Below are 19,090 nucleotides of genomic sequence, written 5' to 3'. Positions count from 1 at the left end.
CCAGGGCAGCCCTTGATGCCGCCTCCTGGCTGGGGGCACGAAGAAGCGGGGGCACAGGGGGTCCCGGCAGGAAGCTTTGCTCTTTAGAATAGAAATCCCCACAAATGGCTCACATGTCAAAGTTATCACGCAGCCCATGGACAGAAAAGTTTTCTGGCAAACACATCGTATCACCAGTCATTTCTTTACCAGAAACCACAAGGTGAGGGGGTGGGGGGACACAAAGGAGCCGAGGCGAGTGAAGGCCGACTCGCAGACACCGGTTTATTCCAGGGAGTGCACGATTCCAAGCGTCTGCGCCCCCCGCCCCGCGGACCCCACCTCCCTTTGCAGACACCGGCCGCCCGGACACAGGCCGTCCGCGGCTCCCGCCCCCGCCCTCCCGTGCCCAGAGTTTGGCAGGTCTCCCCGTGCAGCACGTGTCTCACATTCAGCGAAGGCTTGGGGGAGGGGGGAAGGGAGAGGGGCCTCGGAACTGCCCCCCTGAGCCAAAGGCACTTAACGTTAAAAGATAAAGCACAGTGGAGACACCCACAGGCAGTCCTGTGTGTTCACAGGGCTGAACACGAACCACCGCTGCCGCCCGGCAGGAGTCGCCGTAACAATGGGAGAGACACGCATTTCCTTGGAAAAGCAAAGTGCATGTGACTATAAAGACTGGTCAGGGCCACCCTCCCCGGTCCTCTTCTGAAAATAATCCCTAAGGGAACTCTTATTTTACATGATTACAATATCCCAAGGTTCACACATGGGAAAAAAATAGCTCACAGATAACCCGTCATAAGTTCTCACTGGGAAACCACAATAGACTCTGATATGGTCATGGAACTGGCACGTGGAAGCCTCGGAGGCCTTGCGTGCGGCCCCTCCCTGGACAGACAGGTCCCCAAGGGACCCTGGGGTCTGAACCCTGCGTCCGGAGCCTGGGTTGCACGCAGCCTCCGAGGCCTCGCTGCGGCTCCCTCCACCCCACAAAGTCAAACGGGGCAACGGGCTCCAGAGAGGCTGTTTGTGGGGCGCGCTGATGCAGGTACGCGATTTGGTCTCACGGGTGGTTCCTTTGGCGGCAAGCAGCTGCGGCCCCACCTCGAGGGGAGTCTGCACACAGGTGGCCTGTCCCTCGGAGGGAAGCCGCACACGGGTTAGCCACAACTTCTCCTGGGCCCTGGGAAGGCTGCTCCTGGCTCTTAGCCGGCGGCGGGCGGGCGGTCAGCGGCGCAGCGGAATCCCAGGTTGGAGGCAGAGCTGTCGGGCGTGTTCTGGCTCCGGGCGGCGCAGCGGTACCTGTAGCAGTAGGACTGTGCGGAGGAGGGAGAGGTGAGCCTCTGGGATGCAGGCCGCGCCCTCCAGCGCCCCCTGCAGGAGCCGCCCCCGCCCAGGCCAGGGCGGCAGGCTCCGAGACCGCCGCGGCCCACCAGGGTCCTGCGCCTCCTACACGCAACACAGAGGCGATAGAGATGCCGGCATGAGCACCACAGAGAAGAGGCAAACGACGACCAACCAAGGGTTACATAGCTTATGGAGCATCTGCCTGTTCAACTAACAAGCAGCCACTAACAGTCATGTCTTTACGTGATGCTGAATGACAGGGAATTCCCATGGTGCAACAGTAAATGAAAACGCTGGGACACAAAACGGGCGTGAGCTATGGTCTCAATCGAGGTCACTGGGTACACGGGAGGAGAAAAGCCGGGAGGCGCAAAATGCACCGCCCTGTGAAGGGCGGTTCTCCCCCGGCCCCGGAGTCCACGTTTCCCGCCCTGAGTGCGGAGTGCGTGTCCAAGGGACGCGCCGAGTCTGGAGGCTTTGCCGGAAGCGCAGGATGGAGGGTCCTGGAGTGCGCCGCCTGGGGACAGAGCCAGGCGAAGGCCCAGAAGTGTTCCAAAGGAGAGAGGGGCGTTAGAAATTCCTAGAGCACCAAGCGCGTCCGTGAGAATCAGTGGTCTGGTGCGCGGTCCGAAAACCTGCCCCTCTGGCCAGCTGCCGGCCGGGGCGCTGCTGGGGCAGCACCGACGCGACGTGCGGGCCCTCAGAGCACAAGGGGGGTGTGTCGAGGGAAGAAAACGGCACCGGGGGCGTGAAAGGGGCAAAGTCCGGGCATGGTGAGTGGACAGCAGGGCCCGGCCCAGTTCCCCCTTCACTCCGTCCCGGGCACCCGCGTCGGAGTGCGACCACGCGGAGGCACCAGGCGTCAGGGAGATGAGGGCATTCCCGGCAGGGTGGGCCTGCAAGACAGAGAGCGGGCAGCGGGCCGAGCGCGACCGGAGGTGGGACAAGGCGGCTGCGAGGCCTCCGCGGAGGCGCCCGGCGGGAGCGGACCCAGGGCAACGCAACGAGCAGCCAAAGCGGGTGAAAGACAACGAGCGGCAGACATGGGTGGCAAGACGGGCGCCGGCCCAGAGCGGTGGCTGTCTCTGCAGGGAGGAGAGGGCCCGCCAGGGAAACCGCGCCGGCACCTGGCTGGCGTCCCCCTGCCGGAAGGGCAGAGCCTCAGGCTCACAGCGCGCGGCCTCACGCTTGGCAAAGCCTCCCTGAGCTGCTCCCGCGCAGGCAGCACGGGCTGTTCCTGGGGGACCGGCAAAATGCTCCACCCTATCTTCACCCGGAAAGCAAAGCGCCAGGCCCGTGGGAGGTGCTGCCCCTGTCCGGCTCTCCTTTGCAGACCCGGACTTCGCCGCCCACCTGCCTCCTCGCTGACCAGGGCACTGGCCACCCACCCGCCGCAGGCCTCCACGGCCTCGCTCCCAACGGCGGCACTCCCACCCGCAGAAGGACGTGCGGACAGCCGGTCGCTGCACACGGGGAGGCTGCCTGCTGCACCGAGGGCAAGTCGAGGGCTCTCTCTGCCAGCAAGGCAGAAGGCAGAGGGCAGAGGGCAGAGGGCTCCGCTGGCTGCCGGTCTCTGCACGCAGCTGACTCTCCAGTGGCATCACACACTGCCTTAAAATCAGATGTCACATGCCGCGCAGGCTGTGACACTCCAAGGGCCCGCCTGCCCGAGGCGGGGATGTGGACAGTGGCAGAGACCCACAGGAGCGCCCCGCAGGGAGATTTTCGTCACAGCCAGGCGGGAGCCCCCGGTGCACACAGAGCGTTCCATCCTGGGAAGGAAAAGAGCGAGCACGCCAAAGGCTCTGGTAGAAGACAAACAGCGGTTCTCCATGGGAAGCGGAATGAATGATCTCATGTTCATTTTTACGTTCATTATTTACTTTATAACATTTAATGCAATGAAAACACTTTGTTTGTACAACAGAAAAGTTCCGCCTCAGCGACAGCAGGAGGAGCTGGTCCCTGAAGAGGTCCCCACAGTCCCTCGGGGCTGCCCTCGCCCAGCACAGGTGGGGAGCCGAGCCCGACGGCGCGGCTCAGCGTGCTGGGCTGCTCGCCCCGACCGCCACCCTCGCGCCGCCGGCCCCTCCCAAGGGCCCGCATTTGCTCAGCCAGCACCCGCGAGCGTGGCTCACCTCGACGCCGGCGCTGGGCAGCGAGCGGAAGCGCGCCTGCGGAGGGGGCAGCCTGACTGGGGACACTGCTCCCTTATTCCGAGTCTATTTTTAGCAGCGAAAACAGTTATTAGTGAGGTTAGAACGTTGAGTGGCTGAAATGTGGGTCATTTTATTAATTAAGAACATTTCATCAAAATGGCTAATTACTGTGTGAAACTGATCTCAATACCTGTGCTAAGAATATGACCCTGGACTCGGAAACAATCCACTTGAGACAACGACTTGCCCGCCCTGGGGCTCCGATGGCAAGTGGGACAGACGGGGCTCAGCGAGAGGAAGGCTTTTGGGGACAAGGGAGAGCGGACGGTAACAGCAAGAGTAGCTCATTACAAACATCCCAGAAAATTTAAATCCGTTCGTGTAATTCACACATTAACAGACGGAGAAAACCAAGTAAACACCTCAACAGCTACCGAAAATGCATGGCCAAATAAAACGCGCATCCTTTTCTGATAAAATCTCTTCCAAAAAACTAGGAATAGGAAGAAAACTCAAACTCATACAGGGCATCTTTGAAAACACTGTGACTAGTATCACATTTAATTCTGAAAGGCTGAATGTTAACCTAAGATTCTTGCCTCAAAAATGAAGTAATAATGTCTATCCTTACCACTTCTATTCAGCACTACAATGGAGGTTCTAGACAATACAACACAGCAAGAAAAAAATCATAAAAGACATCCAGATTAAAAAGGAAGAGGCAAAATTGCTGATATTCAGCCCGGATAGACAAGACCAATAGAATCCACAAAAACATTATTAGTATAGATGAGTTTAACAAGGTTTCAGGACACAAGATAAACATTCAAAAATCAATCATACCATGTGTATGTATTTATTAAAAACAAATAAGTTAAAATATATTTCAAAAGAATAAACTATGAAGCCCATAAAAAACAGATGTAAAATAAACAAAGAAACCAAAGTGTTGAGGCAGACGTACCCATATGCATGGCACTGGGATGTTTTAGCATTCACGCTTAACTTGTTTTTACTAGCTTCATTTTCTCCATTGTTTCTTGAGAAAAAAAATCCCTGGCTCTCAATTCTTGCAGAGGAACTCGACTCCCAATTAAAAGGAGCGCCATGTGTCACAGACAGACCGGGCGGCAATTACGGTCTCGGGACGCTGCCATGCAAAGAGCGACGCATCCGGGTTTCCTGGAAGTCTGCCTCCCCAACAAGAGGGTTCAGACATTCTTGCGTTAAGAGTCTGAACTCAAGGAAAAATCTGGGACGAAAGACTGACGTGTATACAAGTGTGTAAATGCACTAGGATGGCCCGGGACACTGTTTTTCATGTAAAATGAACATTAGAATGTTAAAGATAAATTTGTCCACGTCTTTTTATATAAATGTTGGTGTAAAGCACGACGTGAACTCAACTCCATGAACTCCCATCTAAATAAGTGGACTGAAAGCTCTAAGGCACGCAGAAGACGCACACACACTGCTGCGCGTGCGCCGGCGGGTCCCCGGCTCCGCTCTGTGACATTGTCGCCTCGACAGCATTAACACCCTGGTGCCCGGGCGTGTCCCGAGACACCAAACGAGAACGAGGCGTGAAGGAAACCAGGCGTCAGCCTGCTGATGGCCCCGGGGGCCCCAGCGGCAGTGAGTCTGAGGCCCTGTGCCGGCGGCGTCTGACGACGCTGCCGCCATCCGCACGGCAGTGACTTAATCTGGAGCCTGCACGGGTCGCCCTACGTCCCTGGCAGCCTGGACTGACTGAATTACTGTGGGAAGCTTCCTGTAATAACAATTTGCAAAATGTCATCTTTGTACAGGGGCAGGGAGACAGAAGCTGAAGTGCTGGCAATGCTAAAATACGTAATTTAAGGGAAAAGGGGAAAGAAGTGGCATTCGATTTCCTAACTCCTCAAAGCCGTTACTCACAAAACGCTGCATCGCTCCGCCTGACCAGGAACAGCCGGTGCCGGCGATGACCGTGGAGCCGAAACGCGCTGGGGGCCGACGCGCCCTTCACAGAGCACACGCTCCACGCCCAGGACACGCGATGCTTCCACCCCAGTGCCCCAGCCCAGCCCCGCAGACCCACCCCTGACCTCAGCCAGGAAGCAGACAGCCACGGGGGCCTGGCTCGGGTCCAGGCTGCGCCCTGAGGCACGGTGCTGGCGGGCACGGGCCCCACCCCTGTCCCTGTGGCGCGGCCTCTCAAAGGGCCACGGTTTGACAGGCGGGATCAGGCTGACAGCGGGGCACTCACAACGCCCGCCGCTGGGGCCACCCCCCCCCACGCCCGTGCCCAGGCTTCTCCCGGCCCCGGGCGGCCAGGTCTGTGTCCGCAGAAGCAGGCGCGGTCCGCACGCCTGCTGCCGGGCACCGACGCGGGGCTTCGCAACGCAGCTTACCTTGTGGCACATGTAGGAGCCGCCTTTCTTCACCCGGTCTTTCCCAGAGCGGGGGCCTTTCTGTGGAGGAAGAGAGCTCGTGAGTCCACGGCGCAAGCTGCCCCGGCGGTGGGCAGGGCCCCCTAGCCCGGAGGCCCCTGTGGCTCGTGCTCCCAGGCCTCGCCCTGCACCCCACAGCCGCCCCATGCCCACCCCCGACTCCCACCATTCAGGGGTCCAGCCCCAGGACCCCGCGGCGCTCCTCGCCCAGCACACCCCCCGCACCCCTGCTCCTGCTGACCCAGCCACCCTGCGTCCCGGCTGCCAGCCACTCTGAATGGCGTGTCTGCAGGCCTGCGGCGCGACGCCTGTTCACCCTTTGCTGACTGCGGGAAGGGATCTCCTGTTCATTTTCAAAACAACTTTAGGTTGGGTTCACTGAGGCATAATTCACACACAGGAATCTGCTTAGCCTTCCTCAGTGCAGGCTTTGGACGGGTCCTGACGAATGCAAGGTTGTGTGACCCCATCCCGACAGCGACGCAGAGCACAGGGCTCCCCGGCCGCTACCCACAGGGCCGTGCACTGGGCCCACCGGATGAGGCTGTGTTCGCCAGGAAACACCCCGCAGCAAGAGTGGCCACCACCCTGGGAAATGTTTACCACTTTGCCAAAGACAGAACAGCCACTAGGAGGGCGCAGCAGGGTGGGCAGAGGCCCCCACGTTCAAATTCCCCCAGAGCCTGGGGGCGTGACCTTATCTGGAAACGGGCATGAGGCAGAGTGGCACTTGTTGGGTAAGAGGCGCTGGCACTGAACCATGGTGAGCCCTCAATCCAAGGCCGCCGTCCTGGCAACGGCGGGCGGGGTGGGGGGGCCCAGAGACACGCGGAGAAGCCAGGGGTGGGGGGCGGTGCGGGCGGCAGGCGCAGGCAGGAAGGGCTCGCCCCGAAGACTCCGGAGGGAGCGCAGCCCTGCCCGACCCTCGGGCTCGGGCTTCAGGCCCCCGGAGCTGGGAGGGGAGAGCCTTCTTTTGTTTCATGCCGCCAAGTTTGGGGTGATTTGTTTTGGCCGCCCCAGGACGCTAGTCCGAGGCAGAAGGGTCTCCGCTTCCGTCTGTCAGAGGAAGGATGGACGCACCACCGCGAGCACCGTCCCTCGGGATCACGGCTGCTGCTGCGGGTCACGACACCAGAAGAGACTGCTGACCGTGTGTCTGAGCACCGCCACCGCCGCCCACAGGCCTCCCAGAGAGGCCGCGCGGCCCGCCCGCCCTGGCACCCCAGGCTCAGGCACAGCGCGGAAGGCGGCTCAGCCACTCGCAGCGGCGCCAACGGGCCAGAGGGCACTGCCCTCGGTGAGACAAGCCACTCAGAGAAAGACAAGTGTCATATGATTCCACGTATTACACGTGGATTTAAAGTACAAAATAAGGGAACAACTGAAACTGAAACGGAGTCCGGGACACAGAGGGGGCTGATGGTTGCCACAGCGGGGGCCTGGGGGCCGGGGGCCGGGGGCCAGGGGAGCAAGGCGCAGGGAGCGAGGAGGACGGGTCGGCAGTCACGGCACAGCCAGGGGACGGAAGGCACAGCTCGGGGAACACGGCCAATACTGTGAGAACCACGTATGGTGCCAGGTAGGAATGGGAACTATCGGGGAGGCCACCCTGTAAGGCACACAGCGGTTAGGACATAGTGGCCGTACACCTGAAACTAATACAAAATAACAGTGAATGAAAACGGTCATTAAACAATAACATGTAAATTAAAAAATCAAAATAAAGCAAATAATTATTGACTTAAAAAACCCCGACTGCCCCCTCGCCTGCTGGTGGCCGTACGCTGCTAAAGGGGGTCTGTCACCGCATGATGCAGGAGGTCCTTTAATTTCGGAAAGCTTCATGTGCCGACGTTCAACCCCAAGTCCACGCGTGGCCCATCCGCTCCCGGACGGGGCGCTTCTAACGCTCTCAGAACCCGTTTCTCCCGTCCTGACCAGGCCCGGTGCACACGTCAGCGCTGCCCTCCAGAGAGGTAATGCCTGGGCCAGCTGCCACGGAGCGCCCAATGCCCCGGGCACGGCCTCCGAGTGCGGGGGGCCGCCCCGAGCGCCCGTCAACCCTCAAATCAGGGCGCCAAGCCGCTCAGGCCTGTCGCAGAGCCGGGGTGGCGCTGAGCATGGCGCAAAGCAAGAAAAATACGGGTTTCATTCGCCGCATTCTCAGCACGCAGTCATCGGCGCCCCTCAGTAACACCGCATTAGCAAGTAGGAGAGGCTAAGGAATTAGCTTACATCCCAAGTGGCATCTGCCGTGACTGCTTCCAGAGAACACGTGGGGCCTGCGTGATTTGATTTCGGGCACCGTGACGGCGGACAAGAGGCGAGCACCGCATCCGTGAGCCCGGCCCCTTCACGAGAAGCGCCGCGCATTGCGTGCCTGAGCAGGAAGCCGGGGCGAGCCACGGAGGGAAGCGCCTGGAGGGGCACGCTACGGGGGCTCACGCCCTCGCCGTCCCCCAGAAGAGGCCCAGAGCGAGCGTCGCCACGGACTAGAGGTCAGGGTGAGGGCCGCCCGCGGCCGCTGGCTTGCTGTATTTCGTTTCATGACAGATAAGACTCAGTAGTCATAGTTCAGACTCATCTAGTCCTTACTGGCCACTCCCCACGACGTTTTCCTCATCCCCCTCCCCACGGAAACCTCTCCTCGCCCCAAAAGGGGCACGGCCCCTCGCTCAGGCACAAAGGGGCAGCTGAGGAGAGCAAAGGCAATCTGCCCCAGCGACTCAGCCCGGCTCCACCACTGCACGCTCCTGACCATCGGCTCTGCTGCCCCGACACGTGAGACACACATGTACACGCATGTGGGACTGGCGCCGTGTGCTCGATTCCCGGGCCTCTGCCCGCTCGGGAGGCCAAGAGGATGGTGCAGGCAGCTCCCGGGACCCAGCGCTGAGCCCAGCATCCGGCAGGCTGCCCAGGGATTTCTGACCAGATGAGCATGTGCGCTCATAAGGAAATCACACATGTGGACACGTGGACGCCTCTTATAAACCTGTGCATGTATCCACATTAAAGAATCCCCAGGATAATCTGGTAAAAAAAAAAAAAAAAAAAAAAAGATTTAACTGTTCTGCTTCTCTCTTCTTGGTAACGTGGCTTTATTTCCAGGCCGTCGGGGAGAAAACAGACGAGTCACACAGCGACAGGGCTCAGGGAAGGCAGAGCCGCAGACGCACGACGGCACAGCCTCCCGGTCTGTGAGTGAGCCAGGTGCCAGCACGAAACCTGACTTGCCAGATCAGAAGCTTTTAAGAACAATTTGGTTAAAAAAATAAGAGGTTAAGGAAGGTCAGAAGGACAAGAAAGTAATTTAAAACCTCAAGATCTAAGAAGCTGCAGGCATCACCCGCTCCCCCAGCCGCCCCGGCTTTCGGAGGGCGCGCTGCCCGGGCACACGCGCGGCGCCGGAGGCCAGAGGCAGGCGCGCAGCCGCATCCCGGAGCCTCCGGGCGGCCGCGGGACGGCCACAGCGAGGCGCGCCGAGCGGGAGAGCGTCAGGTGAAAATTCTGACAATGCCAAGTGGTGACTAGAAGAGCTTTGGGTTTTTGGTTAAAAGAAATACAGTAAAAACTGTTAAGATATGTGAAATCTAAATGGTAGGTACATAGGTGCACGTTACAGTATGTTCTGTCCTTTTCTGGATTTTTAGAACATTTGGTCATTAAACGTTGGGGGAGGGAAAAAGGAAAATCAGCAAGGCCTAAGTACTGTAGCCTTCACACGTCCTGTTCAGGAGCTCGTCCTCGCTTCTCCGGACAAGAAGCCTGCGCAGGGGGCTCAGCAGGGGCACGGCGGGGCCGGGGCTGCCCCCGGGAAGGGGGTCCTGGCTGCGAGGGGGCGGACAGCGGAGGCGGGCCCGACGGGGGTCGGCGCAGGGACCTGGCCAGCGACCCGGCGGAGGGGCGGTCGCGGCGGGCCTGAGGGCAGTGGCGCTCGAACCCAACAGAGGCTGCGAAGAGGGAACGATGAGCACGTGTTTCCCAGGGAGTTGGGGCTGAGTTTTACCCCAGTCAAGTCAGGAAGCAAATGAGGCCACCGTGACAAAGAGAAGCCTTACATGAGCACAATCTACAGAGTGAGAACAACATCCGAGAAAGAGCCTGGCACTGGGGAAAGCAGCGTGAATTTTTCTGTCAATCCCTAGAAGAAGCGCGAGCAGTTACGGAACTGAAAGCTGAAAGCGCTCCGCACCACACCAGATGGCCAGGGCGACGCTGCGCAGCCCGCCAGCATCCCGGCGCCGGCGCGTCCCCTCCCGACTGGCAGGCGCCCTGAGGGGGACGTTCTATTTCTGATTCCAACGGCAAGGGCCAAGTCACGGGGTACCAGGCGAGAATGCATCTCCCCACCACACACCGGGCCAGGTTTTCACAACCTGGTTCTCATTTTGGAGGCAGGGGCAGCCTTTGACAGCTGTTTCCACCGGCCCGGCCAGGAGGCACGAGGGAAACGGGAAGCGACAGTTTGTGAAGAACTCGGCTTGGTCAGCGGCACCGAGAAACGGGGCCCGCGTCCCTGGGCCTTCGTGCGCAGCCCCCGAGTTACGCTCTGCCGCGGGAGCCACGCGGCGGCCAACAACTGGCCCCCACTTTCTGAACAACGGCCTGAGGCACAGAGCCGACAGCGCCTTCAGTCGCTCTGAGCTGTCTGACTCTGATGAGAAGCGATGAAAGGGTTCATTTTCTTCATCGTTCTCTCTTGTGCCTTTTCAGAAGGTTAAGGTTTAAATCGAGGCACATCGAGTTCCCAGTCGAGCTGATTTGGATATGGATATACAGGCTTCGACCTGACTTATGAATATCTAGTTTGCCAGAGACAGGGTTTTTACAGGGTATTTCCCCCCTAATCTGTCTGTGCACACAGCGAAAAACATTCAGAGATGTTCTTTTTAAAAGAAGCGCTTTCCTCACACACCGCCCCCTCCCCCCACCATCATGTATTGTCCCGTTTTTGTTGATCTACTGGGAGACTTCGGTTTCCGAAGCAGGGCAGTAACCAGCTGCCTTCTCCAGCACAACATTCTCCCGCACCGGATGCGTAAAGTCGAGACACGCGTGGCGGCCTCAGATTCCCCAGGCGGGTGGCGGGGTGAACGGGCTCCCAGCCGCGCTCAGGAAATCGCCACCCAGTGACCCCACCTCTGACCAGGAGGAGCCCATTCCCGGTGCTCCGAGGGTGGCTCCTGAGCCAACACCCCAGCCCATCAAAACCCAGGCGACTCGCCACAGGCTACGTACCATCCAGCAGGTCCCACCAGCAGCGATAAAACACCCATGAACTCTGCACAGTTACTTAGACGGAGCAGAAACTGTCCAGGGTGGGGCCCCCCGCCACGTTATTGCCACACAGTCCAGCAGCACGAGATGCTCACGACACTCTCCCTCGCTGCTCCCGGGCGGAGAGCAGAGGCGCAGGCAGCACCCCTCTGGGGTATCCCAAGGCCGACTCCCAGGGCACACAGCACGGGCCGCTCCAGCCCGGCGCGGACACGCGAGGGTGCTACTCACGGGGTTGCGTGCGTCTTCGGCAGAGTGGTAGACGGCCCACCAGTCGGAGGTCCACTCCCACACGTTCCCGACCATGTCGTACAAGCCGTAACCGTTGGGGGGGAAGGAGGCGACCTGCAACCACACGGGGAAACGCTGTCAAGCCGCTCACCTCGCGAGGAAACCTCGCCGGTGCCGAAAGCCCCCGAGGGCTGCGACTTCCGAGTCTGAGTACTAATTTTCATCCTGACAGTCAAAGTACAGTCTAGCCAACGAAAAAATAAAAAAATTAAGACACAGGCATTTTTCAGCTTTGAGTTCTCAGGGGGAAGTTAGAAATCTGAGGACTTTACACCTATCACATGGTAGGGAAGCCAGCAAAATCATTTGTAATGGAGAAATACAACCATAAATCAAACCTGCATCTCGGCACGCTACGTCTGACTACTGAGTCGGGGGCGCTGACCTCTTTTCCTTCCATCGTCAAATTACAAAATGATAACAGCCAACACAACGCTAGCCATATGGTATGAAAAAATCAAAATTATATCTGATTTTTGTTTTTGTCAGATTGGCAAAAAATATATTTGTTGGTGTGCCGCAGAAACTTAGTGCTTAGTTTACGTGTGCATGAGATGAAAACAGTTCAGCAGTGCCGCTGTATCTGACGGCGGGAAGCGGGGGCGATGCAACTTAGACCTTCGGAAGCGTAACGAGAGGGCAGAGCGCACCCGGCGTAAGTCTCGTCGTCAGGGCGGAGCCGCGCTGGCCGCACCGGCCCCTTCAGCCCTGAGAGACCCCCACGCCGGTACCGTCCTCTCCCCCGCGCCTCCCCGAACGCACCACCTAATCCCGGGGTGTCCCCCTGCCACCCACGGGCCTCGTGCGGCCCAACACAAAATCGTAAATCCACTTAAAAGCACGGTGAGATTTCTGAGATTACGTGTCACGATGTATTTAACGTGCGGCCCAAGACAGCTCTTCTTCCAGTGCGGCCCAGGGACGCCAAAGGGTCGGACACCCCTGATTCTAATCTTCGAGCCTAGGCAACGTCATCCGAACACGGAGGGCGCTTCTGATAAAGAGACGGAGCGCCCGGCTCCGGAACGATGGGACCGAGCGTCCAGGCTCAGCAGTGAGCGAGGGCACCCGAGTCACAGGCAGGTCGCGCGGCCGGCCACAGCCCGCCAGGCCCAGGGCCGCGCTGGGACGCTTTTGTAAGAGGAGGGGGTGCGGGGGCGAGAGGAACTTTTAACTGAACAAAGTAAGTGCAGAACAGTTTTCTTCTTTTAGTGACTTAAGTTTTTTTCAATATTTTTAAATGAAAAAGCTCAAACAAAAATTTTCATTTTGTAACCTAAAAAAAATCAAGTTATCCTTGTTTTTCTTCTTTTTTTAGATCTTTCTCCTATAGTAATGCAATAGGACTAAAGGAATGAATACGTTAGCGTTCCTTCCTGTCTGGCCTCCGGTGCTGGGCCTGGACCTGACTACAAAAGCGCCGGGGGCTCGGGCGCCGGGAGGTTGGGAAGCCGCTCCCCGAACTCATCCGGGGGCATGGGAGGCTGCAGGAGCTCCTGCTCCACCCGGTCCTCACAGGGACGCCCCAGGCCTATCTCCACGCCTGTCCACTGGAGGCAGGAAGTCTGGGCAGCTTAATGAGGGAGAAAAGACTATACCAAAAATGTTTTTTAAAAATCGATTCTAAAAGACAGAGTGGGACAAGCCAGGCAAGACGAGTGGGAAGAGAATGGAAGTGCAGGCTGGAGAATTCCCAGGAGGTGTGGCCTCCTCTACCAGGGCAGGTGTCTGGGCAGACCTGGAATCGAGGTCAGAGTTCAAAGGTCAGAAGGAAGTAAAGGTGGTGGGCCTCTGGCACAGCCTGTTCTTTCAGGGATTGGAGAGGATCAGAGAGAGTAGGAGATAATAGCTGGAAGGCGTAGGAAGGAAAAGAAGGAATTAATTTGTTCAGGGAGACAGGGAGGGAGCAGGGCCCTGAGCAATGAGAGAAGAGGGGTCTCGGAGGAAGGGCTCGTTTCTGGGGCAGGGTGGGGGGTTAGGGGGGACCAGAGCGGTGGGGGGGGGGGAGAGCGCAGGCGCAGGGGCTCCCAGCAGCCGGCCGAGCACCTCGCCACGTGCCCACGCTCAGCAGCTGTCGGGCTGGCAATCCACTCCACCTGGTAAGCTAACTACGCAACGAGGAAACGACAGCATCCACTCAAAAGTGTGCGGCATTCTCCCCTCTAAATAACTGGATGTTTAAGCAAAGTAAAATCCAGACGTCTCCACCCCCAAAATTACACTATAGGACATGCCACCAAAAAGGATACAAATTTTAACTGCTCGTTGTTAAATTAACCCTACTAACCAAACTTCCTCCCAAGAGCCTCGGAAGAAAACACGCGAACCGAGAAGCACCTCACATGGGCTCACTTCCAGGCGGGTGCACTGAGGGGCAGCACAGGCCGCACGCCCTCCAGCGTGGGACTGAGGGGCAGCACGGGCCGCGCGCCCTCCAGCGTGGGACTGAGGGGCAGCACGGGCCGCGCGCCCTCCAGCGTGGGACTGAGGGGCAGCACGGGCCGCGCGCCCTCCAGCCTGGGACAGCAGCCTCGCGACATGCGAGCCCTGGCCCCGGGCCCGGGGCCCGGGGCCAGGGTGGTCGGCTGCGCTGAAAATCAGACGGGAAACCAGAAGTTCGGGACACTGCAGGGGGGGCGCTCCCGCTGGGGCCCGCCGAGCCCTGCCCTCGGGGACCAGAGCCCTGGATGCCCCAGAACGGTGGGCGCGGCCCTGCGGGTCTTCTCTGAAATGGTCCTAGTGGAAGACCCGGATCTCAGCGTCACTCCAAACCCAGGTGACATCGCCCCTCAGGCTGGGAACAGCAGACCCGGGAATGGGCTGTTTCCCACCACAAGGCTGCTCTCCTCGCTGCGTTAAGAGAAAAGGGGCTGCTTTTAAACCTGCTTCACTAGCGCGTGGTTTTGCAGGCAAAGCAGTGGCTGTGAGAAAGGACCCCAAACGCAACCGGGGGGCAGGGGAAGCGGGGCACCCCACACCCACATGCCAGAAAGCACTTTGGCCCCAGATCCCAGAACCTTACCAAGAAAGTGTTCCAGTCTTTGACCCATGAACTTTCCTTCTGGGAATCCACCTTAAAAATGTCACTGGAGTTGTTTATAAACAACTGAATGTTTACGAACAATATATTCCCTGTTGCCATGTTTAGGTACAACCTGAATTGGCAACAGTAAGAGGCAAATAAGCTAGGGCCCATTCAAACGGCAAGCTATCCAGCAGGTGCCAAAAGACCACGTATCTGTGAAGAACTGCTCACAGCAGATAAAAGATGTTCCCGATGTCACCCAGGGAGAACAGATTTTCAGGACTGTCTCCAGTGTGACCCAACAGCAGGGGGGACAGGGCAGGCGCCTCTGCCCCAGCAACACCTACGCTGGCCCCTACGGCGGCCGAGGGCCCGGGCTGCACACGCAAACCGACCTGCCTCGCCCCCAAGCGCTGCTGCCTTCCGACGGCTCCCTGGGAACGGGGGGCAACGGCGCCCACCTCCCGGAGCTGTGTCCACCCCGCACGAGAGCATCCGCGCCGATGGCTCCGTACCATGCTTGGCGCACGGCCTGGCTCACTGACCGTGAGCCACGGTCACCACTGTTACCAGGAACCGGCAGAGACGCCCCAGATGCTAACAGGGGAGGTGGGTGAGCTCAGGGCCTCTGAATTTTCTCCCTCAGCCGCTCCTCTTTTCCCAAAGGTTCTACAGTGAGCGTTCCGGACTCAGACAGGAAGCCGCACTACAGAAAGGCTGCCTGCGCACGTTAGCCTTCGCTGTGTACGCAGCGGAGGACGGGGTGCGGGGGAGCCCGGCGGTCCCACCCCCACTCACCCCCGCCCCCAGAGCTGCCGCCACCGCCCGAAGCCGCCCTACTCACGGGCGCGGTGCCGCGGAAGCCGTCCTCGCCGGTGTTGGCCACAGGAAACTCGCCCTGCCAGAGGTTGGCGTAGTGCTGGCCTCGGGGCTGCAGCTTGTTGCCCCAAGGGAACAGCCTGTCGGGGAGACAGGGGTCAGCCCGGCCCGGGCCGGAATCTCCGGCCCGCAGTCCCGGGCAGCGACGAGGTGGAGGCGTGAGTGCTGTGCACCTGCCCTGAGCGAGCTATGTGGGTTTACACCACCAATGTGTAAAAAAGCAAAGCTTTTAACCAGGATCTTCTAACCTCTGCATAGCAAACTCACGTCAAGTCCCCCACAGCCTCCGTCTCTGGAGAGCTCAGGAGGCCAGACGAAGCCCCAGAACCCAAAGAGCTTCCAGAAGGCTGGGTGGCCGGCCTCATCCAGACCCACACAGGGGTATGACGGGCCACCGCCAGGTTACACCGCACGCGTTACACAGGCTTCGCTATGGGAAGGAGCCTTTCCTGGTGCAGCCCAAACGCGGGTTCCCACCTGGTGGCCCCAGAAGTGGAGAAGCATGGCTGTGTGGGGAGGCACCGGGAGCCGGAGCCGCAAGCGGGGCCGTGGCCTCGAGCGCCAGGAAGCCCGCCCGCACTGGCCCGGCCTGCTGGGGGCGCCCGGGGCGCGGGGGGCCCACCCCGCCTGCCACTTGGTGACTCACTGGTCCTGCTGCTGAGCCACTCCGTGGCCGTGAAGACAACCCAGGAGGAAAGAGCTGCGGTTATCAGGTCGACTCCAACCAGAACGCATCCCCAGGTTTGGAAAAGGTCTGCACCGGGCGAGGCAAGGGGGCCCGTACCTGTCACGCAGGCCCCCCCGGCAGCCGTACTCCCACTCGGCCTCCGTGGGCAGGCGCTTCCCGGCCCACGCGCAGTAGGCTGCGGCGTCGTTCCAGGAGACGTGGAGCACTGGGTGGTCCAGCCTGGGGACAGCAGAGCGAGGGGGACAGGGACAGAGTCAGGGTGCAGGAACCAGCCCCAGCAAGGCGCCCGGTCACCTCAGCTCCCTCGGTGACACTGACACGGCCCCGGCCCCCCGGCGAGCCACACCTGCTGCCCCCCCGCCACGGGCGTCTGACAGCCAGGCCCCCAGAGGGGCGGCGAGGCCTCCGAGAAGCACTCCCCAAACGCGCCTTCCCCGGTGCGCGCCGGGCCCGCGCCCGCAGGGCCGCCTCTGGGCGGCAGGAGCGCCGGCGCCAGGCCCCTGTGAAGGACGCGGTGCGCCAGCTGCCGCGGTGCCGGCCCACCCCCAGCGCCCACAGCGGCCAAGAGCCAGCTCAGTGCCACCGGGGGCCCACTGACCACAGCAGGGGCCCCAGGCCCAGCCCGTCCAGCCCCCCCACCCCACGCCGTGGGCCATGAGTGCCCGAGCCCCCGCGGGACCGGCTGCGACCCCTTGGGGTCCTGGCTTCCCCTCTGCCCGACCCACGCCCCCCAATGCCTCCTCGTAGGCGTCCCTCCGACAAGTACTCTGCACACCATGCTGTCCCAGCACCTGTGTCCCCAGGGCCCAGCTGGTGACACCCAGCCTTGACTCTGCATCGTTGTGCCCCAGGTTAGCAGCTGCTCTGCCTCACTCTAGTCGAGTCTGAGCGAGTCTGTTCCCTCTCAGGGTGCAGTGGGGCAGGGAAGGTCAGGGGTTCAAGAGGGCACAGGTGGTCACCCGGCACCCAGTGCCCTTAATGCCCTGTCCGCTCAGCTTCGCGGGGGCTCCACCACCCTTGTCAACTCCCCGTGTACCCCTGCACCCGCTGCGGTGACGGACCCCGCCTGCGCCCCTGCAGCGCTGGTCACTGCGTGTGGCCCGAGGAGACGCGCGCCTGCGCAGAGGTCGGACTCAGTGGGTGGAACGCGTCCCCTCTGGGTTTCCCTTCTCCCCTCAGCTTTCTCTTCTACTGTTCAATTCAGGAAAGACGTTCTTCAGAGTCGAGGGGCCCAGGCCCCGAGATGCCCCGGGGCCCCCTGCGGCTTTCTGCCCCTGGCCGCCTCCCCGGTAGAGGCGCCGCCTCGGGCTCTGAAGGACTCCAGCCACTTGCCAAGTGGCTGTGGCCCCACAGCCGAGCTCCACGGACACCCAGCCCCCTGACAAGGAGGACGGGAGCCAGGAAGGCTGGCAAACGGAGGGGCTTCGAGTCCCACGTGAAGAAGTAGGTCAGCGGAGCAGATTCCTGGGCCACGCCCGACCGGAGCCTGCCCCTCCCCCGGGGCGTGAGTGCGACTCCATTTCTGCTTCGGATAATTATCTCCAGGCCACCCCCGAGACGCGCTGGCCGACTTGCAGCTCCGCGGGCGGGCGAGCCATCCGGTGGCGGCCCCAAAGTGTGTCAGCGCAGGCCGGGGGGCCGGAACCCCAGGCCGAGGCCCGGGCTGCCGCGGGGGCCAGCTGGCCAGACACGCTGCTTGTCTGCACACAGTCTTCTTTCGGGCCACTCACGAGGGGGGCGAGGGACGGGGGCAATGATCAGACACGGCACGAGACTGGTAACTGGCCCGGCAACAGGGAAGAAAGCCTGCGTGAGGCAACAGTGACAGGACCGAGGAGGCGGAAAGAGCCCCCGCCAAGGGCCTCCGAGGAGCGGGCGCAGTGCTCGGGCCTCCGCACAGCATGTCCCTTCCTGCGCCCTGTTCCCTGCGAGCCAGGCCCTCCACCTCTTCTGCGGGCGAGGGCGGCGCTGGGCCCTCCTCGGCAGCACAGGCGCCTGCTCGGGAAGGACACGCAGCGCCCGGGGGAGGAGCCGGCGGCTCACCTGTGCAGGACAGTCGAGTCGGGCCCCTCTGGGTGTCTCCAGTCAGCGCCCTTCACAGGTAGCCACCAGGGAGCAGCCGCCACCTCAGAGCAAGCAGAACACCTCCCGTTAGCTGTTGGCTTCAATGCCTCCAGGACCACTGACTCGGCACTGGCGAGCTCCGCCCACCATCCCCATTTCGGTGACCAGACACACACCTTCCCCGACACCAAAACACAGACTCCCGTGCACACAACCTTTCACAGAAGTGCACCATTCCACATCTTAAAGCTCTGCCGTGACCAAACACACACTTAATGGTGTCTATTTCCAAGGATCTGCAGAAGACATGCCCCGAGGGGGCCCTCTGTGTCTAACGAGCGACAGACAGGCAGCACTGCCCCTCAATAAACGATGGGCAGCAGCCAGTCTGGCCATCAGCGCTGGGCTGAAGGCCAGCTACGGCGGAGCCCGGGCAGGAGGCTGGGGTGTGCTTCCCAGCGACCCCGGGTCCGCGTCCAGCCCGGCACCCGCCCCTGGCCCCGCGGAGCCCTCGTCCCTCAGGGAGCAGCCCCCACCCACCGCAGACCACAGAAGCGGCCGCATCAGACAGCACTGGGACGTGCTGGCCAGCGGCTCCCACAGCCTGAGCCCGCTGGATGGTTCTGTGAACCCTAGCACAACAGCAAGTGGTCCTCGGATGGTGGCTGGCTAAGAACACACCTCCGTGCTCCGTTCTGACCCCACCGTACACACACACTTTCTCCTGTTCTCTTGTTTTCATTTCTCCTGCTACCCTTCTCTTCTGAAATTTTTCACACCCCCTCAGCCACCCCTCCCAAACGGACCACCGGTTCACATGGCCTGAAGTCCTGGGGCTGCGTGATGAGCACTTCCCTGTGATGAGCGCAGAGCAGCCGGAAGGACAGACCAGGATCGGGCATGGGGAGAGGGGCCCCATGACCGCAGGGTCCGGCCTAAGGGC

The 19,090-nt window shown here is 60.7% G+C and overlaps 1 protein-coding gene across 2 annotated transcripts in view; it reads right to left on the bottom strand.

Moving 5' to 3' along the window:
* SUMF1 (sulfatase modifying factor 1) overlaps positions 1-19,090 on the bottom strand; it is a 39,046-nt gene continuing 19,956 nt past the window's right edge. The window contains exons 4-9 of one of the 2 annotated variants that reach the window (XM_054594508.1): positions 18,127-18,209; positions 16,180-16,302; positions 15,361-15,475; positions 11,432-11,545; positions 5,882-5,937; positions 1-1,298 (exon numbers count right to left, since the gene is read on the bottom strand). In XM_054594508.1, the coding sequence (XP_054450483.1) occupies positions 5,911-5,937; positions 11,432-11,545; positions 15,361-15,475; positions 16,180-16,302; positions 18,127-18,209 (462 nt within the window). In that variant the 3' untranslated portion in view covers positions 1-1,298; positions 5,882-5,910. Of the gene's footprint in view, positions 1,299-5,881; positions 5,942-11,431; positions 11,546-15,360; positions 15,476-16,179; positions 16,303-18,126; positions 18,210-19,090 lie in introns of both variants that reach the window. The other variant, XM_054594507.1, reaches the window with a different exon arrangement.

This window comes from Pteronotus mesoamericanus, unplaced genomic scaffold (genome assembly GCF_021234165.1).
Source record: "Pteronotus mesoamericanus isolate MK-2021 breed Mesoamerican mustached bat unplaced genomic scaffold, CSHL_Meso_final scaffold_533, whole genome shotgun sequence".
Lineage (NCBI taxonomy): Eukaryota > Metazoa > Chordata > Mammalia > Chiroptera > Mormoopidae > Pteronotus > Pteronotus mesoamericanus.
This window is presented reverse-complemented; position numbering and strand designations above follow the sequence as displayed.